The 22,954-nt window shown below is 43.9% G+C and overlaps 1 protein-coding gene across 1 annotated transcript; it reads right to left on the reverse strand.

The window, feature by feature from the left end:
- Window positions 1-3,723: 3,723 nt before the first annotated feature.
- Window positions 3,724-17,316, reverse strand: LOC120707208 (myosin-17-like). Its single transcript, XM_039992050.1, has 39 exons — window positions 16,896-17,316; window positions 13,744-13,872; window positions 13,356-13,499; window positions 13,126-13,271; window positions 12,863-13,019; window positions 12,695-12,753; window positions 12,448-12,607; window positions 12,179-12,328; window positions 11,961-12,097; window positions 11,723-11,869; window positions 11,529-11,630; window positions 11,384-11,441; window positions 11,199-11,300; window positions 10,902-10,936; window positions 10,637-10,763; window positions 10,369-10,539; window positions 9,910-10,041; window positions 9,732-9,841; window positions 9,557-9,617; window positions 8,918-9,095; window positions 8,546-8,751; window positions 8,299-8,418; window positions 8,112-8,210; window positions 7,815-8,036; window positions 7,422-7,561; window positions 7,171-7,285; window positions 7,027-7,080; window positions 6,840-6,920; window positions 6,547-6,717; window positions 5,862-6,014; window positions 5,556-5,762; window positions 5,332-5,472; window positions 5,182-5,252; window positions 5,002-5,101; window positions 4,871-4,927; window positions 4,732-4,788; window positions 4,553-4,633; window positions 4,364-4,446; window positions 3,724-4,280 (listed from the first exon to the last, which is right to left on the reverse strand). The coding sequence occupies exons 1-39, from the start codon at window positions 16,896-16,898 to the stop codon at window positions 4,157-4,159; spliced, it is 4,590 nt and encodes a 1,529-aa protein (XP_039847984.1). The 5' UTR covers window positions 16,899-17,316; the 3' UTR covers window positions 3,724-4,156.
- Between the last annotated feature and the right edge of the window lie 5,638 nt (window positions 17,317-22,954).

A 22,954-nucleotide genomic window follows, 5' to 3' on the forward strand; every position in this document is an offset into this window, starting at 1 on the left:
AAACTATGAACAAAACAACTCTACCATTACAAAATTGTGATAGAAACTATGGAAGCATGACCAAAACCAAATGTGCCATGTGCCAGAAGTCGGTAGCTTCATCCGAACATTGCAGATGTGCATGGTTATTAGCTCCATAGTGACATTATGGTCCACATGTGAACGGCAAATGGCAATCGACCATAATCAACAGCTGCATGCTTTCCGTTCTATTGCAATGACTTCTCAATGCCATCAAAATACCAACCAAATTAGCTAAGATGTGGAGAAATCTAAAAAGTTTGACCTGCTAAGAGCGAGATCCTACCAGCCAAGTGTCGAGTTCAAGGAGCTGGCCTTGATAGGTGTCCCCTGCGGGAGGATGACGACCACATGGAGAGGCTGCACCGGCGGTGCGGCGAGATGGAGGAGCGCAGCTTCTTCATGGAGTTGTGGAAGCCGGTGAAGAAACACTGGTCTGGAAAGTTACACATTCAATACTGAGAGTTGAGAGAATCTCTCTTCAAGCTAATGGAAGTGTGGCCCCTAAGCATGACCGTCTATTCTAATCTCTGCTTAAATCATCTGTAAGAAATCTTACAAAATGCTAACGTGTCCATGTGAAAGTACTTTTTGCTCTGTGAATGTTCTGCTCGCCTGTTCTGCTAACTACCAGTCTACCACGTCAGCTGCATATGTTGCAGTGCTCCACTCAAAAATATGAGAAAGAAGTTTTGACCATCAAAATATAAGTTCTGACTATGTGAATTCAATTTTTTTTATCTAGCTTTTCAACCATCCTCCGTTATGCCATTGATCAATTCGTGCCCACCTGATTCTAGATCTAGCTTGTTTGATGCATGTAGTCGGCGGTCGCCATCGGCTAGGATATCAACAATGACATACCGTGCACTGTTATGATGTGACGGCTACTACAGCAGCCAGGGCTACAAGCTCCATTACCCTGTGGACAAGAATATTAAGAATGACAGCATGGAAACGGGAAACCTACGTGACACGCACGAATTGCTCCGTCCCGCGGAACCTCTCCGAACCGGAGGCCACGCCAAGCGTCTTGTTCAAGGAGCCGGCCGCCGCGCGGGAGAATCGACGCCGAGGTGCTCTTCCACAGGCGGTTGCGCCGGTGGTGCGACGAGATGGAGGAGCGTGGCTTCTTCAAGGAGCTGGGGAAGCAACCGCTCCACCGGGGAGAAAATGGCTCCCACCACCATGTGCATTGGCAGAAGCCAGTGAAGAAGCACCGGTCCGGAAAGCTACACATTCAATACCATGCACATAACTGTGTGTTCTAATAATCTTTGCTTAATCATCTGTAAGAAATCTTACAAAATGCCGGTATATCCGTGTTAAAATACTATTTGCTCCGTGAATAACGGCTATACCTACCACGTTGTACATAGGACTTCTTAATAAATTGTAAAAAAAGAACGAGAAAAATATTGTAGGAGTGCTCAGCTCAAACATACTTGCATTTTATCTAATTGTCGGCCAAATTTTATAAGGGATGGGGTGTCATTTAAGAATATGAAGCTTTAAAACTTTACAACTATTATTCATATGATATATCTATGTAATGATCATTACATTCTTAATAACTTTCACTATATATTTAGGAAAGGGACGTCAAATCCATACTTGGTGACTGTCTGAGTTGTAATGTGTAATCTCAAAAAATTAGGGTATTATAGGAGCCATGTTAATAATCACCAAACTTGAAGTAAAATGGAAGGGGTGGAGCAACTGTGTGAGTTGTGAAATTCGTGTTCTGACATCCCTTTCATGTAAACAAGGTGTCATTCGTTTTCTGTTTTTGTAAATGAGCTGGCATTCTATGAAGTCCAACAAAAGTGTAAGAGAAAGTTATGTTCTTGCCCCTACTTTGCGATTTTGCTCTTACTATTCATATATCATCACAATTTTGCCCCTATTCAACGTGATTTTACCCCTGTTTTGACCGTTGACTAGGGAGAAATCACTTTGACTTGTAAATAGTATGGGTGAAATCATAAATTTAAGAAAAATGAGTGTATGTGAAATCGTAATTGCACTATAAAGTAGTGGTAAGAACACAAATGCCCCAAATGTAAACCATGGGGCAGAACAGTGATTTTCTTGAAATTGTACTGCACCATCTTATTGATGCAGAGGTCGTCGAGTGCCTATTCCTGTAAGACAAAAGTTCATGTAGTACATTTACTTGAAACTTACCATCTAACAATGCACTCCGAATCACAGCATTCCATTTTCGGTGGACGACATCTTGATATCGGTTACAGAAATCAAGTTGGCAGATGTCGATATGCCACCGTTTATACTGGAGAACTCCGAGTTTGCCTTCCTGCACCAAAGAAAGGACTAGCAGCTGCACCCCATGTACATATACCCATGCCTGGTCATGTTTCATATCTTTTTTGTCGTATATACTGTTAGGGCTTCGGTTCTGTTTATTGTTTTTTTTAAAAAAAATCGTCCCTTTTTTTTCCGGATTCTATCTGGCGATGGATCACCACACGTGCTAAATCTGATGTGCACATCCCACCTCTGCAGTCTGCACGGCAGCAAGCGCAAGCCGCAATCTAGAACAAGAGGATGCGAGAAATCCTCAACCACGTAGAAACGAACTGCAAAATGGCAACCGACGTTAAACGCCCGATGCATCATGGCCGTTTGTATAATGTTCACCAGCAGTTAATGCCGATCACGGACGCGGCCTTGATGATCCATTCTTAGATCTTGAAAATGGCGCACCTACTCTCTCCATTCCAAGTTGCAATTTGTTTTGGGTTTTTAGATACTTGGTTTTTACTATATATTTAGACATGGCGTACGTCTAGGTGCCTAACAAAATATATGTGTTTAGAAAAATCAAAACAAATTGTAATTTGTGACGAAGAGAGTATGTAAGAATCTGCATGCTTCTCCTCTCTTAAATGACACATAGCGCAGCGCTCCCGCAATCTTTTCAAAACAAAGAAATAGGTCGCCGCTTGAAAATGTGCCTGTTAATAGCCAAACAATATCTATGACTATTGGATCGACGCCTCCCCGCTAGGGCGCTAGGGCATTATCCATACAAACCCCATATTTCCACGAAGGCTTCCAATCTCGAACTGAATTTCATTAAATTAAAATCAACAAAGGGTAATCCTATCATAGTCAGGTTATTAGTACTGCTGGTACGTAGAATTTCCCCTGGTCATCGAACATGTGCTTTACGATTTGTAAGCTTTTCTTTTTCTCAAAAGCCAATCAAATTCTGCAACAATTGAATGATGGTAACCGAATGAACTAGTATTGGAACCAGCACTCAAGCTACCGGTTTAACACAAAGAAAAAAATTCAGAGACGACTGGCAGCAACGATAGCCTACCGCTGCGGGCAACCACACATCTCACGTCTGAACTAAGACGACATTTCCCCCTCTCCAAAAAAAAACATGAACCTCTCCCCTTCCGTTCTTGAAGAGAGATCTGCTTGCTCTGAATACATCAATGCGAAATCACCGTTCCATCGGAAATTCCTCCCTCCGCGGTGAAAAGTAAGTTATCATTCCTTTGAGATTATGCATTTATCTCAGGCACATTTTCATGTGAATAATGGTTAGATCTTTCTATGTCAATCTTAAGATGAAGCAAGCCTTTCCATGCATCCTTTTCTCTCCGACACAGATGAAAGAAACACCCATCCTCCACCAGGAGATCCGAATTCAAGAACATCAGTGAATTTCAAAACGGTCACACCAGAAACTTTGCTGTCACTGTAATTTTTTCCAACTATTTTCTTTGCAATTTACAATATGGTGACAATCCATGTGAACGACGACAACATGACTGACTCGTAGCTGTGGAAAACCGTTTCCAGACGCTGGAGGACCCTGAGCTTTTCCAATTGCAGCTCTGGGACCTGACCAGGGGCATCCGACCCCTTCACTACAATATATAATACCAATTGAGGACCCTTCCCACCAAAAAAAATGGGGGAGAAAATTGAAGAAAGAACCAATCAATCAAACCAAAGACCTAGCGAAAAGCAACAAATACATCTAACAATTACCCTGGCCAGACAGCAAAAGGCATGAGTGTAGTATGTACATGAGGTATGCACAGGTTGAGTGGAGAACAGAATAAAGAGACTGGCAGATGGAAGGACCACCCAGTTAATCCTTTCTTTGGTGTAGGAAGGTAAATCCAGAGTTCTCCCGGATCAAAGGTGGCATATCGACATCTGTTACCTCGATTTCTGTCATCGATTTCGAGATGTCGTCCACCGAAAATGGAATGCTGTGATTAGTAGTACACTGTTAGATGGCAACTCTCAAGTAAACGTAATCAACTAGATATCGGCATAGGAACAAGGAAAAAACCTGGAATCATCATCCAACAAGAAAGAGCTGCTCCCTGCATTATTAGAATCTTCTGTCATCATTACTCTCATATTTGAGATGACCTACAATCATTTTGGATGATAACATCAGAAGCAAAATAGCAAAATATACACAATAACATAAGGAGTTTGAGCTGAGTAACAACTAAGTCAAGTACAAGAAGCTTACATCTGATGAAACGGTGTGGGTACCATACTTATCATCCCAATACATTGTACTGATTCTATATAGTTGTTGTATGCTAAGGACCTGCAATTGGCATAACAGGTGACAAGCGTAAGGGATAAATCATAACCAACAAATGCTGCTGTGTAGCAAGAGTTAAGTAAGTTTACAAGATCACTTACAGGGCACAAATCGTTGGTAATTTCTTTCAACGTTTTCTTTGGCTTTTGGTGAATTACCTATGTAATATAAATGGTTAGAATATCGGATTTGAACTCAAAAGGTTGCAAATAAAACATCCAAACTGCATAGAATACATACAAGGAATCCAACAGCCTGCCTAATATGTTTTAATTCTTCCCAAGAAGAACCTGCATACTGTTTGTGCAACATGATATTAGCATATAAACTAAATATTGTCCAAAATTTTGAAAAAAAAAGGAAGAGCATACCTCTTCAGTCGCATAAATGCACCACTGTTCTAGTTCTGCCAACCCAGCTTTCACATATTCTCCATTGCTAAACGAACAGCACTCCCGTCGAAGAAGCAGACTACAATATAAGGAGTTTCTAAAACCCAAATTGAAGGAGAGCCTAATGTACCACAGGAAGAGCAACGATTGAAATCTTACCTATTAAACAACTGGACGTTAATGAATGAAAAGATTTGTGTGAACACTTTGCTGATTAAGAATGAAGGGACCTGTTAATATCAATGTAAGTCGGGTCAATGCATATTTTTACTTTAAAAGGTAGTGTGAAGTTATTTTAAGGTGACATACAAAATTGGCTTTCAAAACGTTCAAGTAATTTGTCAATATCTTCACAATGCTCTGCCAATGGGCAATCAGAGTTTGCTGAGCTAAGGCATTTGCTTGAGATCGTGATCCTTTAATTAGACTAGCACGAGATGTTCTTGGTGCCTGAAAATTAAGAACCAAGAAAAAAAAGAAAACATGAGGTTTACTCCTGAAATAACGGATAGTAAAGAAACAGTGATTGATACCTGGATGCAAAGACCAAGCAAAGGAGATATCTCCTTTTTCAAGTTGTCTCTTATCATTCCATAGATCTTCTCAAGGAAAGCTGTGAGCTGCTGCTTGAAAAGCAGGGCAGGATACTTGGCTTCAACTTGACGAAGATCACCTAGCCCTCCAATCAAGCGACTTCCCAGAAAAGCACGCCCAGCGCTTTGTGGTGAGGCTCGCATCCCCTTTATATTGTATTGTACGCAAACAGTGAATTCAGCGTTTTTCTCACTAGAAAACTAGAATGCCAAGTAATAATACCAGGGTGAAGAAAAAAAGTTTACCGAAAACACTCTCCCAAAAGACGCAGCAGATGACCTACGCCTTTGAGGAGTCAGTCCAGCTGCTCCAGTTGTTTTCAGTGTTCGTTGCAGCAGCAGCAGCAGTGTAGATGAATTTGAGAGCCAATATGCCAACTTGTCATTGTTGTCCGGGGACTTTTGAAAGACAGAATTTGAACTTAATTATATAGCAACACCACAAATATCGACTAAGGCCGCGTTTAGTTTGCGAAAAGGAGGGCGAAAAGTTACTGTAGCACGTTTCGTTGTTACTTGACAAATAATGTCCAATCATGAACTAATTAGGCTTAAAAGATTCATCTCGTGCTAATCAGTTAGACTGTGTAATTAGTTATTTTTTTCAACTACATTTAATATTTCATGCATGTGTCGAAAGATTTGATGTGACGGGTACTGTAGGAAAATTTTTGGGAACTAAACGGGGCCTAAAAAGAATGAACCTTTTGTCCACATATTTTTTTGAAAGCTTTTGTCCATATATTCTGACTGTCCAGAATTTTTGAATATATGCTGTAGCTGCAATTACATTGTTTCTGTCTTTCCAGTTGTACAATAGAAGCATAATATACACCAGTTCGTAGTCAGAATATACTAGGCAGGAAAATTGTAAAGTGTAGTTCTATGAGAAAAAGGGAGTAAAGTCAAACAAACAAGCGCAGTTCATTACCTCAATAGCAGAGCCAATTGTTTGAATAATACGGTCGAAAACACCAGTCCTTTCAACTTCAAATGATCTCCAGTGTAGAAGACACCTGTAGATAAGGCAAGCTGCAATAGGTTTGCCACTGGAGAATCCCAGATCTTGTGACACGCACTTGATCAGTAGGTCTTGATTTTCCTGGAGCACAAAATTCATATATGATGAAATGAAATCACAACTGTTATAGTGATCAAACCAAAGCTGGTGCATTATTTTCCGGAATAAAGGTGGAACGAACAAAGTAGCCAGCAAAAACAAACCTGCTGCTTCTCGTTAAGTGATTTTTGTGGCTTCTCTTCAGCTTCAAGCTCCTTGGGGTTTAGTGAGATAGGGGTGACATCCTATGTAAAGATTTCAAGATATAAAAACGGTCATCACGACATCACCTAATATCAGTTACTCCAGAACTGTATGTCAAGTGTTTTTCACATTGTTCTTTTCACTTACTGGTGATGACTTCACTTCTCCATTTATAGCATTCCCATTCTCCGGAGTTTTCAACTAACAAAGTTGGATTAAAATATTAAGTCACCACAACGAAAACAAGTATGAATGTACAGAATGCCTGTAGTAAGCAGGAACCAAGCATACCTGGAAAGGAGACTTAGGATATGCAGCTAATGATTTTGCTGTAGGAGAAATTGCAACAGCCTGTTGGCGGAGCACTTTGTTCTCAGATTCCATGTTGGTCACTTTCTCCTCCAGCCTGGTTTTATTTGAACGAAAATATATTGAGCATTTATTTTTCTTAACGAAAACAGTGCAATGAATCAAAATATTAGATAGGTGAGAGTGAAAGTGAGACCAATTAATGATATTCTGGAACCTTATTTAGACTATACCTCTGGACAGTGTCCTGAAGTTGCTCAATCTTTTTCTCTGCGACCTCAAACTTCTTAATTAGTTCTTCATTTCTCCGTTCAGATTCAGCATGTTCTCTTTTTGCAGCTTCTGTTGCTTGCCTTTCAGTTTGCAGCAAAGCCTGCAATAATTAAAAAAAAAAGGTATAACTTCAACTAGATCATGCAACAAGCACATGCTTTCAGATTCCAAGCACAAAGCATCCTTTTGTCCAATCATATCTTATCTGAACATTTCACAAACTGCGAACAGAAATGATTAACAACATTTTATACTTTATTCATATGATAAGCAGCAAGTGAGATCCAAAGGAATGTATATGGTACTGTAGTTGTTAATGAAAATGCCCAATGAAAGATCAGCTGCCACCATACCTTTAGCTGTTCAACTTCGGCTGTCAGTGAGTTAATCTTTTCAGTGTCTTCAACTAGGACAGGAGTCTCTTTGATTACTGGAGGTGCATCTTCAATTGCCTTTCTAGCAGCTTCTCTTTCCTTAACAACCATGGCCTTTGCTTCTTCAACTTGAAGCTGCATGTCATGCAATGTCTCTTGCAGCTTACCAATTTCCTGGGCTTTTGCTTCCTCAAGGTCAGTCTGCAAGTTAAAAACATTAGAACAGACCCACAATTACCAAATTTCAAGTAGTGTCATGATAAGAAGTGAAATAACCCTTAATCGCTTCTCCAATCCTAAGCGCCAGGTTAGTTCTTCAACACGTTTCTCAAGTTTATCCTTGGCCTCTTTAAGGGCCCCTGTTTCTCTCGCGGCCTGCAGATTGTCATGGTACACAGAGATGATGTTTGTGCCACAGTATAGAAAATTGAAGGACTGCAGAGGATAAGAGATGTAAATATACCATCTTGAGCTTTCTGAGCTCTCTTCTCGCAAGCCTTTGTCTCCACGCACACTGGTAAGTAAGAGCAGCACCTTGCAGATTCTTGTAATGTGAGTAGTCTCTGTGGCAGCGCCATCGAGCCTGTGTTTCAAAATATCATGTCAATTAAATGATCATTAAACGAAATGAAATAAGGGTAATTGAAGAAGGAAACAATTAGTGTAGAAATTCTGAAATTTGAATAACAACTTAATTGAAAATATCGTACTTGGATGTGGACAGCTGCTTTTGTTTCCTTTCTGAACCTGAATTCATTGCGAGCAGACATTGCCCTTAAACCTGTCTGCAGTGTGACTGCAGCTGCTTGCAATTGTAAATAAGACTCTCGTGCTTTATGGCGACGCATATTCTTTTGTATTTTCACTGCTGCTGCTTCCCACCTCATGCACCCATACAGCTTACGAGCCAAGGTTCCTGGATTGCAAGAGGAAAAAAGATAGGCGTGTTAAGTTGGTAAATGCCATAGAAACCCACATGGATTCAACATTTTAATATACTTGAGAAAAGAAAATCAACATCAGGATTGCTTTTGTCTAACATTTTACATAAATTTTACATAAAGAAAGAGAGGAATGGGTACCTCTGACAAAAGATTGCAGCTGTGTTGCTGATTTTTTAAGCTCGACAAACTGTTTCTTTGCAATATATGTACATATTTGTCTCTGTATGATTCTTGCTGCTCTTCCTAATACTTCAGCTCTCCGTGCATCCAAATCAGCCATCTGTCCAGCTCTCAGAAACACCTTTGTTTTTCCAATCTGGAAAAATTAGCAAGAGACAAGCTAAGAACTATGAACCAAGGGTAGCACCAATGAAAAGTACATATATGAAGGACAGAATTCGTACATATGTTTCTCAAACATAATAATGCAATCTTGAAATCTAGAGCATAGTCTGAAAAGCAAATCCACTTCTAAAAGACAGAAGCAGCTATCAAGTCTCAAGGATTTCTTTTCTTTGTTCTCAAAGGTGCAAGAAAAGGTTGGCATGGATGGATATACAACAGTAAAGGTCAATTTAAGAAACATAACAATATTAGACTATTTTAGGATGACATTAAAAATTGTAAGAGCAAAAAAAATCAGGTAAGAATTATAGTTCAGATCACTAAAATCCTACATATGTTGTGATTAGATGCCTATATTAGGTTCCAATGCTAAATGAAACGACATGAGAAAGTCAGCAGTATTGAGATCATAGTTGCATTTCCGTGTGTCACCTGGTAGTTCTCCAGACCCATTTTTTCCAAAATCTTCTGGCACGCGATCTTATCATCATTGCTAAGCACACCAATACAAAGGGCAAAAAAGGAAATGAATAGATTGAAATTCAAATGTAAATGCTGGAAAAAAGGGCAGAAAACTCCATTTTTGCTTTCTTTGTGAATTCCCTACCTCCCTTCTAAAACTTCAGGAGCAAGGACACCAAAACGATTGACAAATTCGTAAAATGTTTTTCTTGTGGGGTATCCAGCACAGCTGATCCTGATAGCTTCAAGAACACCCTGCGATACGTCTTAATTAGTTCAACTGATCTAGCAACTATTATACTAACAGAGTTTAAGAATCTTACTCCACATCGTAGTTGCTGTATAACATTTGTATTCTCAAAAATGGCTGGCTTGAGGAGATTATTTGGCTTCACGCATCTAATATAGTGGGGTTCAGTAGAGCTCAAAGTTTCCATGAGAGATTGAAGTTGCAGCTGAAAATGGTACAGCAAAAATGTCAGTTATCAACAACAACTAGAGAAAACGTTAAGGAGAATCAACAAACGTGCTTTCCCATTTTCATGTACCAGTACATAAAAAACAAACATTTGTACTGAGCGTAAAAACAAAAAAAAAGATTTAAAAAGAATAAGGCAAACAAAATGCAGTGGGGCGCATATAGCTTCTATGACTGGACTGATGCTTCCAAAAATACAGATAAGCTGGAAATGATAGCTACTAAAGAAACTTATTTTATTGATTCATAAGCAACAAATAAAGTATGATGTTCGAATAAGCAACAAAGTTACAGAAGTTCACACCTTGAAACGTGATCCAATGGATGAAAATTTCGAGGATTTGGATGTCTCCTGAGGGAGTGGAGGGAATAAACCAGCTACAAACGGGCATGAAGAAGCATTCAGCAGATCCTGATGTTCAGCCACCACATAGTCTTTGTTCTTGTCTAAGAATTGATCAGCCTGGTATGTCACCTGTGTATGGCACAAAAAAACTTCTAATTGATAACATCCTCACATTTTTTTATACAAGCATTTACATATCCTTTTATGAAGATTGAAGAAGACTTACATCACCAGCATAATGGACTACTGTAAAATCAGTACGTGAAAGTTTTGGTTTGGCAAACCGCTTGTTATTCTTAAATGTTGTATATAGCTTCTGCGCAAATGTCTCATGTGTTGATCTAGGAAACATACTGCACAGAAAATTTTAGGGAAAGCAATTAATTTACAAGTGGTCAGATAACAGAGAATTCAAATAGCTAATAACAGCAGTTGTCATAGTAATTTGAAGGAATCTATGTTGCTTGCAAGTGGGGATTCCCAAAGCATACCATGCTTCATCCAGAAGTGCAATCAATCCACCTTTCTGAAAACAAAGGAATACATGTTATTAGTGTCATACACAGTTCTAAAACAAGATTTGAAACTAACAATATTTTATTTCGGAGTTTCCATTAGACCTTTACCAAATACCCAAATTTGTTTAACCAAACTCTAGCTCATCTTAATAATAAAGGTATCATAAATGAGTTTTTAGCCTGTAGACCTCAAGTCTTGCATTTTAGTAATATATACTCATTAAGAAGTTACATTATGGCACTCATGCATTTTGTGTGCCATGCATGTACCTTCTCTATCAAGTCTAGCACGTCTTGATTATCAACAAACTCGATGTAACTCCAGTTTATCTCTTCTCTGGTATACTCTTCTTGTTCCATTTTGAACACATGCTGCAGACAAATGCCACATGTTTATTTAAGGTCAGGAATATCAAGAATAAAGTGATATCATTGAGAGTAAATTCAGTACATACCTGGTTAAAATGTTGTTGCAGCTTTTCATTTGTATAATTGATACATAGCTGTTCAAAACTGTTCAGAGCAATTCAACAGCTCCGTTTAGCACATCTTCTATTATGAAGTTTTTTTTATCTAGTTCACGAGTTAGAAAACAGTAACCTGTTAACTTTGAAGCTCTCAAAACCATAGATATCAAGGACACCAATCAATTGTTTTGAGTTTGGGTCCTGTCCAATTGAGACATTAATTTTTTCCACAATCCTGTGCCCAAGACCACAGTAATAACAGATGTCAGGGTATGATCACTGGAATCTACATGCAATTTTCAGACAGGTGAGGAAAAGGATCGTTACCAATCGAACAATCGGGAGTATATTGTTTTGGCTAATGCATCTCTGCTAGCAATTGCAGAAGCAGGATCAAGTGTTCTAGTAATAATTTCTTCAGGCGTGACTATTACTCGAGTTATCAGTGCTTTTTCCAAATTCGTGCAATCACATCTGCAAGAAACTTTAGTGCTTAGCATTTTTTGTGGTCACACTGAACATATAAGAAAATTAAGCATTCTACGAAAGGAGAACATGCACTCACTTCAAAAGTTCTGCTGCAGTATTAAGGTGGAACCTGGACTCATCATCCTTGATTACAGATGAATCAATTTCTGTTCCCTTGGCAAAATCTATATTTCCAAGATGAAGTACAGCTGCTACAACCCTGAATATAGCTTCCTGTAAAATAAATGAATTATGATGGTTGTTGGTATGCCTTAAACTAACATTATAGGAACTTCAGAATAACAAGAGACACACCTGCTCTTCCTCATTAATTCCAACTATGTCCATGGCCCTTTTTGTTGCTAAATACTCTTCGGCGTCATTAATTCCATCCACCTCGATACAGCTTGACTGGTTGAGGTAATGGAAGGATCTAGGATCAGACAGCTTATACCTCTGAATGTCCTGCAGGTTACAAAGATCAAAATGTTAGGAATAAGCCTTCTCAACAATGTTGAGTTACATGCCCAAAATATCAATTATCAAAAACCACATAGTAATAGGAAGTCAATCTGAAAACATACCTCAGGTGGTGCGGCACAAAGGAAGTAAAAGCAATGATAATTTCTTTCCGGGGTATTAATTTGGCACACACGTGATCTTTCCAGCAAGTAAGTTCTGATAGCAGCTCCTGAGATCCGTCCAGTCTTGTCAAACTGGATCTCAACAAACTTGCCAAAGCGACTTTACCAGAAATTAAAAAAATGTCAACATCAAACGACCATTTGATAATATCCAAAACGGGATAAATAGAGATAGAGAAAGACTTACCTTGAGTTGTTGTTTCGCACAGTTTTTGCGTTACCAAAAGCTTCAAGAACTGGATTGGACTGAAATTGTGTATAGTATAACACTATAAGACTGACAACCAACACAAATATTTTCGATTTAAAAGATACATATAGCAAGAAGATAATGAAAAAGGTTAAACGGCCTTGCCTCTAGGACTTGTTGTTCTACTGTACGTCCTTCTACTCCAGATCGCCCACCTAAGTGTGCTAGATATCTCATAAGCATCTTTGTTGTCTCAGTCTTTCCAGCACCACTTTCACCACTGACCAATATAGAGTTGCTTTTCCCTTCATTTATCATTGCCCTGGTTTGTCACATTGACAGGTTGCATCAGAGTAGTGCAGTCATGTAAATTAGTCGACGAATGACATATTGCCATATATATAAATATTTACACAAGAAGAATTCACCTGTAAGCAACATCCGCAATAGCAAAGACATGGGGACTTAATTCCCCAAAATCTGCACCCTTGTATTGTTCCATCATGTGGGTATCATAAAGATGTGGCAATCTTTGAAATGGATTTACAGCAATCAAAATGCTGCCAGTGTAAGTCTGAGTGCAACAGAATTGTTATCATGAGCAACTTATGCAATTTCTTTGGTATAAGGTTTTAGGCAAAGATGGTAAGGAGCTCACATATATTTCATTCAGTTCATAGCGGGTAGCGAGATTCTGAAGAACACCGGGTTCATGTAAGTATGACAGTCTTGTCATATCATCAACTCCTCCAGGTGGTGCTTCCATATCCTTGGGAAAAACTTTTGATCTGTCTGTGGTAACCTGTGCAGAAGTATTAAGTTCGATGAAATTCAGAATCCACTTTGTCAGAAAGATCCAGCCTACATCTTGAGTCCAGAAGAATACAAAAATATTGGAACAGATCTGTAAATTTCCTTTTTAGAATAACACCAATATTCCTAAGGAAATGCCAAGTGCAAAAAAACCAGCATAATTTGAATTTGTCATAGCAAGAGGAAGATGTAGATCTTATGCAGAAAGCATGAGAAGAAAAAGTAAATGGTACCTTTTTCCCATTTGATGTCTGCACATGTACTTCATTGTTTTTTATGCTAACAACCTCCCCGTCTATCCAAGCTAGAGTCGGGTCTTCTACCCAAACATGAGAACCAACGATGATGTTAACTGGAGTTCCCTGTGAGACAAATGGTGAAATAATCAAAGTGATGTCAAGAAAAAACAGAAACAACTTAATGACTAAAGCATTGCTTGACCATCACTTCCTTTCTCTCATATACTATGTATGTGAATTCAACACATTTTGTTGAATAGATGTTTTCCATGAAATGAGTGTGTGATGCTGTGATTTAAATAATGAAAGAAACAGTATTCTAACAGCACAATGAGTTAGGCTCTGAACCCTGTGAATATATTGTATCCATCACCAGGCTTCAAAGCCCAGAAGCTGGGATTTGGACCAAAGGTGAAACCAACTTTGTTTGAAAGCATTACTGACAGGGGAATAGAGGAAGATGGAGAATCCAGCTTGCAGGGGAATGAAATTACAACAACGTAAGCAGAGGGATATGCATGCAACAATCCCTGTGTGATCTGGCAAACAAACAGAACAAACTTACCACCTATGCAGCACGGATACGGATACGCGTATCGGTATCGGGCCGATACGGATACGGGGATACATTATTTTCTAAAAAAACCGATACGCGGATACGTTTTAGTAATTTTTTATAAAATAAATATTAATGCATATTAATGGTAGGAAAAGGAAAATAAAAAAGAAAAGAAGAAGAAACTAAAAGTCTAGCCCAAAAGACCACCAAATAGTCCATATAACCTTCTCTTTCTCTGGATCAGTCGATCGGAAGCAGATCCTCTGCTCTCTCTCTGCGATACGTTCCACGAAGTATCCGATACGTACCCAAATAAGTATCCGATTTATGTTTTATTTATTTTTTTATAGATACTTCTCCGATACGTATCCGTCGTGTATCCGCCGCGTATCGATATCCGATACGTATCGGATACGTAATTCGCACCTTCTCTGGAGTATCGGGGTAACGTAGCTTACCACCAACAAAAGTTGTGCTACACCTAACAAAAGAAATTGTGGGATGCAATTAAATTTCATGAAAACAATGCTTTCTTTATCCCCAAACATATTGAGGAGGTTAGATGTTTTCTTTCAGAGTGGTAAAAAAAATGTAGTTCATTTTCTGATGATTCATTTAAACCCTACTTATGCAATACAGTCCCCTGCCATGCACAAAAGTACAAATGGAAATCTGTGTTTCCACTTTATGCATCAATTATGTACCTCAGCAGTTAACCAAATTCTGAAGATCAGTAGCGAGGAGTTACAGGCTTACAGCTAGCACAGTGGTTAAGACCCATTGCCTAGCGCCTAGTCGGGAGTACTCGTTCCTAGGCGCTGACCCATTGCCTAGCGCCTAGTCGGGAGTACTCGTTCCTAGGCGCTCCTAGGCGTTTTCCTAGGCGTTTCACAAATACACGTATATACACGTATTACCTCACAAAAAAAGAAAACAAATAGAAGACTACAGCTATAGAGATGCATAGAAAGGCCCATAAAAACAGCCCAGCCCACCTTATCCACCTTAAAGTTGGCCCAGCCCCACCTTATCCACCTTATCCCCCGTCTCCTCCCACCCCAACGCCGCCGTTCGCCCACGCCTGCGCCTGCTGCCGCCCGCGCACCCGACAGCCGCCGCCTGCGCACGCTCTCGCGCGCCCTCGCCGCCCGCGCCCTCGCCGCCCGCGCCCACGCGAGCGCCCGCCGCCGCCCGCAACTCCTCCTCCCCCACCAACAACCTCCGCCAGGCGCTCCTCCACCTCCACCGGCGCCGCCTAGCGCCCAGAGCGCCGACTACCCCCATAGTCGAGGCGACGGGCTTCGCCTAGCGACTAATCGCGCCTAGTCGCCGCCTAGGCGCCGCCTAGCCGAACTATGCCCACAGCCCAAGCATATCAAAGCAGCGCAATTTTCAGTACAATACAAGGTTGTTTCATAACTTAAAATGCCCCAAATACTCCGTTTTCTCTATAGTAATTATACACAGAAGGTATGCAAATTGATAAGTACTTCGATGTTGATAAGTACTCTTTACATCAAGTGATACAAATACGAACAGCATACTACATGGTACAATCTTCAGGAAATCATGCATTTAACAGTCAAAAGTATCCATCAATAAACTTGAGTGATCATTAAGATTCCAATCCACCGAACGAATAGGACAAATGCAGTTTACTACCCAAAAGATTATACAAATTTTGAGCAATGCAACTTTAAATCACAAGATTCCTGGTATTAAAATTTTCAAATAATATCATGGCTCATAAAATTTGTGTCAACACTATTCATGAAACTACCAATAACTAATTCAATCCTTATATGGCTTGCTCATCGAAATATCAATGTTTTATCTCTAGTTAGCTCTTTATTAAGGAATAATTGAGTTCAAATCCTTGGCACCTACTTGATATAAAAGGTACTTCATACAGAACCGACAGGAAGCACATATCAATCATCTATGGAGTAGTGTAGTTCCATTTCGAGCATAAACATCTCGGCTAGTAATCTTGACAAAGACCCATCTAAACTAAAATTAAGGTTCGTTTAGCAGAAAACCTTCAACAGAGAGGGGAAATCTGAACATAGTCTTCCTATTATATCCTATTCTGCACCCATTTCATTACTGCTAAATAAATTTAATTGCAAATAAGAGCGTAGTTTTCAGGAGACTCAGGCGTGACGCTTTCAACTATAGAGTGAAGTAAGGATAGCGATACTGCTGCTTGAATGTGGTAGAAGCAATTCATTATCCAACCCCGCTACCTATCCAAATTCCACATAAAAAAGGGTCCTCTTTAAGCGGCATGCACAGCAAGTAAGCAAACTCCAAAAATAGCAACAAAGCTCGCTCCAAAGTTGCAACAACTTCTACTGCTAGCAGAAGCATGCTGTATGAAAAAAAAATCTTACAAGACTAGGGTTGATAATTTTACTATTGACTAAGGCTTCCAAATGCGCAAGCAGCCCACGCAGCTCAATCAAGCCATGATAACAAATCCAGAGCAGCAAAACCCGGCAAAACATGATGCGGTCCGCAGCCATCCGAAGCGAAATGCGCGTTGGGAAAGCAAAGGGCCGAACAAGCAAAGGATCCGGAACAGTACCATGGGCGGATCAGGCTCGGATCAGAGGGGACCAGGGATCCGTCGGCTCCGGCAGAGGGGACCCCGCCGGCGGCGAGGTCAGCGGCCGGCGAGGCGGCGAATTGGGCTACCTCTGCTCCGCTTCCCACCTACCCCTCACGCTCCTGCTTGCTGTTGCTTCTCGCGGTCCTTCTGTTTCTCTCTCTTTTCTTCCCTTTCTCTTCCACGAGGTTGCTTCAAGACTGATTCCACCCCGCACGTGGTGGTTGCCGCCGGCGATGGTAGCACGGCGGTTCCGTGCGTGCGTGCGCGCGCGGCGACGTCGAGTTGGGGAGGGGAGGGGAGACGGCGGAGGGCAGAAATGGAAATTACGTGCTGCTCGGTTCTCTTGCGGTTCGAAAGAATCGAGGAATTCTGTTCTGGTCCTGAAAATCCGAAATGCGCTGTTTCCGGACGGCAAAAAGGCAATTAAATATCTGCGCTTTTGCGTCAAGGACCTATGCTTCTGCTGATTTTCGTCAAAGCCCTTTTGTGATTTACAATTCAAAAAGACCCTGAGTACAAAACAAGATTGGCAATTTTTAAAGATATTCTGGGTTCCGGCTTATCAAATACCTACCAATCAATGAGCTTGGATTTGGAAGAGTAATGAGCGGGGTACCTGCTGCAACCATTTGTACAAATGATATTGGTTAGAGTTGCAACAAATTTTTTGAAAGATTGTTGCGACAAATTCAACGCGTAGCATTGCATGCAAGAAGGGCAAAATGGAAATAGAACACAGCAGCAATACAATCTTGAGTCGGTGAGTCACACCTGCTGATAATACTGCCCATCGGAAAGGGATTTAGCGGTGTGAAAAGAAAAAGGAAACGATTTTATTGATTTAATATTTGTTTATAGAGCTTAAGTTGCAGTTTTGTGATCACTGGTCAGGCACCGGAACGTACGTAGGGCACAAATATTTTTCTCCCTTGTCCGTGAGGGCGGCGCCCTTTCGGCCACCAGCCTCTGCCACTCCGGCTCATGGTTTTTTTTATCGATCCGAACCGGTCCGGAAACCGCGGTAATCGGTCAAACCGATCCGGACCGGTTCCGGTACCGGCCGTTTTCAAACCGGCTCAAATTTAAAATTTAAATTTAAAAAATAAAAAAAATCTAAAAATATTTCAAGTTGCGACGAATCTAATGGTATCAAATTTTTTCAAATATTCATTCATTTAGTATACTTTATGGGCACTTAAATTTAAACAAAAAAGAAAAAATTTGAAATTTAGCCGGTTACCACTCAAACCGACCGGTTACCACTCAAACCGACCGGTTACCATTCAAACCGAACATGTTTACCGGCCTAACCAGTCGGCTAACGGGTGGAAACCGGTTGAACTACTGTTTTGGTTTGAAATTTAAATTTGGCTGTTTTTTTTAACCGATCAAATCGGTCCGGTTTATCGAAACCAGACGGCGGCGGTTTCGTCGGAGCAGTCGGTAAAAAAAAACTCTCCTCCGGCTGCGGGCTGCGCTGGGTTTTTTTTTCCCCTCGAGGCGGTGACGAAACTGCCCCTCGGGCCTATTTGTGTGGCACAGAATTCGCAGTCGCTGTGGAGCCGCACCGCCCTGGACAAGCTGGAGGGCTTGGAGCTGCTTTTGAGGCCAGGATGTCGCGGCCGTCGCGGCGACTGCTTCTAGCTGGCCGTGGGGGCCACGCCACCTGGGCCCCGCCACCGCCCATCCTCCGTGCCCACGGATCATGTGATCGAAAGTGCACCGGGCGGCTGCAACGAGTATAAATAAGTATCCTTTCGTAGTACAACATTGCTTTGGGTGGTTTTATTTATGCTGACATGTTGGGAGCAAATTAGGCGAGGTTGCCTATTTTCCGTTTACAGTCACAAACCGTATCGCATGACTTAGATTTCACTGTTAGCCTGTCCACAGCGGCCTCTGTAAAAGAAACGCAACGCAGCTTACAAAGCCGCTTAGAGAAAAAAAGCCCGCAGCGGGGCTCTGTAAGCGCTGCACTATTGTACCGCAGCGCCTTTCGTCCACAATTCCCAGAGAAACTTGCAGACGTGCGCTAAGCTCCACGTCGGCCAACCCCCCATCCCGCCGCAGCTCCCCGCAGCGCCGCGTCCGCCCGCGCTGCCGAGGGGGGAGGACGGCTCGCCGAGCGCTGCCGCCGCCGCATCGCCGCGCGCCACCGAGGGAGGAGGACTGCTCGCCGGCCACGCGGCCCGCCTCGCCGCGCGCCGCGAGCTCCATGGGCGCGGGCCACGCGCTGCCTCCCCGCCCTCACCACCGCCCGCACGCGCCGCCGAGGGAGCAGGGGAGGGCCGCTGCCCCGCGCCCGCACACGGAGGAGGATGGGGAGCAGAGGGCCGGCAGAGAGAGACCCCGGGGGGCGGCGCCATGGACTCACGCTGTCGCGGCCTCCGCCCCACCTAGATCCGCTCCTTGGCCCGCCATGGATCCCCGGGAGGTGGTGCCACCGGCGAGCTCCAGGTGCCTGGCCTCCGCGCGCTCAGAGGAGGACGGGAGGAGGACAGGGGAGGGGCGGCGTCCAGTAGGGGAGGAGGCCGGGGAGGAGGGCCGCGGCCGGCGAGGGAGGCGAGGCCGCCGCTCGCGCGCCTCGCCGTCACTGAGTCCGCGCCGACGCCGCGACGAGCTGCGTGGAGGGGAGCAGAGGAAGAGCCCCGCCGCGCATGCTCCCCCGCCGCGGGGGGCGGAGCTCGAGCCGGGGCTGCGCCGCGGCCGCCCCGCCGCGGAGCAGGGGCCGCGCGCTGCCCGTGCCCGCGTGGACCTCGAGCGCCGAGGGAGGAAGGCCGGTGGGATCCGGCCGCGTGCGCCATTGTAACATCCAAAAGTTCACCAAATTAAATCACGCACTAAATTTTTACAAAAGTTTTTCGTCGTTGAGCTCAATTCATTTTTCCCGCCCAATCTCCCGAAAAAACCGGTCCCGACATCCAAATCCATCGTTGTCCCGTCTCCCTATTCGTCCTCGTCCCGCGCGTCACGCCCGACCGGCGCGCGTGCAAGTCCAGTCACGGTCGCCGCCGCGATTCCCGCCGAGTCTCTCTCTCTCTCTTCCTTTTCTTTTTCTCTTCCCCCCATTTTTCTTTTACCTCCCTCTCCTTTCTTTCTCCCTTCCTCTCTGCCGCGCACGGCCACGAGCTGGCTCGCCGCCGCCCGCTCAGCTCGGTGCCGCTCCCCCGTTCCACGCACGCACGCACGCCCGGCCACCCCACGCGCTCCACGCGCGCGCGCCCACGCGCACCACGCGGACGTGCCGCTCGCCGCGCCGCCCGCCGAGCCGCCCAGCACGCACAGCGCCCCCACCTCGACGCTCAAGCCCGCACAGCTTGACGCCGAGCTCCACAGCCTGCCCTCCACGTGCCCACTGCCCGAGCCGTCGCGTCATCGACGCTCGCAAGCGGCCGAGCGCCATTAATGGCGCCCCGCCGAGCTCGCCGGCCGCCGCCACCACCGCGCTCCTCCCCCACCGCCTTACCTCGCCTATAAATAGGCCTCCCATCGCGCTCCCCACCACCGCAAACCCTTCCGCCGCTGCTAGCCCCTCCCCTCGCCTTGCAGCGCCACCACCAGGGCCACCTCCGCCCGCCGCCGACGGCCTTCATGGCCAGGACGCTCCGCTCCATCCCAGCCCGAGATAGGTAGGGGAACCGAACCCCCTCATCCCTCTCCCCATTTTCCCCACACTTCCTGGCCGCCGCCGCCACAGCGCCGCCGCCAGCCACCCGCCGGCCTCCGTGGCGCCGCCGCCTCGCCGTGCTCCGACCCAAATCGTGGTGGGGGACGGGATCCCCTCGTCGCGCTGCCCCTTTTCCCGCTGCTCCCGCTTGCCGCCGTACCCCAGGGTCGCCGGCCCAGGCACCGCCGGCGCCCTGCTCCCCCTCCTCTGCTTCACGGGAGGGAGGAGGAAGAAGAAAGGCAAAATTGCCTTGAGCCCCCTCCCTTTTCCCCAATTTCATTAAGAGCCCTTTTCCCTTTATGATCTTTTTCCAATTAAACCCTCCCTGTGCTCCCTATTTAAAAACTAACCCCTCCACCATACAAAAACAATTACACAAAGGTCCCTGCCCTTTTCCGGATTAGGCAGAACATTTTTAAATATTATAATCAAGTCCTTTCACTCTCAAAACTAATTACAAACAGGTCCCTGACTCCTTATTCAACCCCTAAACCTCTCTGTAACCCATCATTTCATGCGCCAAACAATCTCCGATCGACTTGGAACTTTACCACGCCATTTCTAACATAGTTTTGGCCATGCCATTAGGAAACCACCCAAAAATATTGCTCCTATCTCCATATCTTAATTGTTCCCGATTCGAGCTCAACGATAAAACTTTTATTTCTTTTTCTTGATTGTATGTTTGTTTGTATGCGTCATAGATCACGGTGTGAACGAGGGAGAACCCGTCGACGAGCAGTACTACGAGCAAGCGAACGAGGACCAGTTTCACGACCCCGAACCCGAGGGACAGTACCTCGATCAGGACTTCCCGGAAGGCTTTGAAGACGGCAAGTTCAATCCCGCCCTTTGATGCATATTTTGTCCTAGTTTTTATAAACACAAACCATTGGCCTACTTTATAAATTGCATGTGTTTTGCCTGCTAAAAATATGGTTGGATAGCCATCCCTTGATTTGTCATAACCATTCCTTGACCACCTAGATTAATGTCCGAACGTGATTTGTTTGGACGTTAATCGCTGCTAGAGCGCTTAGGACCTTAAACACGATACGACTTGTTTTATAAAAGGAAAATGCGTGAGTGTGTGGGAAGGGAAAAATAGGAAATTTTTGAAAGATAAGTTTAGACAGGATGGATGGCACTTCTGTGTGATTTGCTAAATGGTGTGCTCGTGACTGTGTAGTTGAGCAAGGAAGGGAGATATCCATTTTGTCACAATTAAGGACCGAGTTGGTGTGTCATCTCACCAAACTCCACTATCGTGCTAACCACTCGACCGTTGAATGGGCAACGGCTTAGCATAAACCCCACTAGTTAGTCTGATAGCCATCAGGAGAGCTGAGAGCAACCGGTGACCAAGGAGAAGGGATTAGCTCTGTGTGACTTATGCCCCGGTTAAAACCTCAGTGATAGGTCAATGACCCCTTGGTGGATCCCGTGATGGCTAGTCAGGTCTAGCTAAGGTGGGTAATGGCTTTGTTGGGATCTGCGGCGACACTAAGGTGATCGAGTTGCGGTACCCCGCTTGTGGGTATAGTTGCACACCTCTACAGAGTTAAGAATATATTCGAATAGTCGTGCCCACGGTACTGTGCGAGTTACGGTGTGGTCACATAACTAGTGTTTCTTCTGGGAATGGATGGGCTGTCGTGAGTTATTTTGGAAAAGTGTCCGGCAGCTGTGCCGTGTGCTACGGCGGATGAGGAGTCCGGTAGCAACTTAAAATGTGGATCCTGTGTGGATCAACACTACGTGTTACTCGGTATAAGAAAACTTGCTTTGAAAATCATTTCTTTCAAACGAACCCCTGCATAAAAATCAGCTTTCCGCAAATTAAACCCTAGCATTGTCCTTGATTTACCCTGTGCATTATATTCTATTTATCCCCCTCCGTGGGTGTGGTTGGACTTGCTGAGTATGTTTGTACTCACCCCATTCTTAATTTTTTACAGAGGAAGATCCAGACTTCGTTCCCGAAGATGTTGAGTAGAGGTCCCGTCCTGCACCCAACCTTGCCTGTGGATAGGGTCACCCGCAGGAAGATCCGTATGGCGCAAGACTCTGATGACCCCCTCTTCGTAGTTAATATCATTGTGTGGGTGTTAGTTGTTATCCTCGCAATAGTGGCGCTTCACTGCCCACTTCCGCGTAGAGTTGTACGGTGATGTACCATCTGATGTAATAAAAGTGTTATCAGCCTCCTGGGACTGATATTGTATTACTTTTAAGTTTTCTCTCATGAGAGGACGCTTCAGCCATGGACCCGCCACCTCCGCTGCGTGCCGCCGCGCTGGTGGGGAGGGCTGCCGGCGGGGAGGAGGGCGCGCCACGGGGAGGGCCGCCGGCGGGGAGGAGGGGGCTC

The sequence above is a fragment of the Panicum virgatum genome, chromosome 5K (genome assembly GCF_016808335.1).
Source record: "Panicum virgatum strain AP13 chromosome 5K, P.virgatum_v5, whole genome shotgun sequence".
Taxonomy (NCBI): Eukaryota; Viridiplantae; Streptophyta; class Magnoliopsida; order Poales; family Poaceae; genus Panicum; species Panicum virgatum.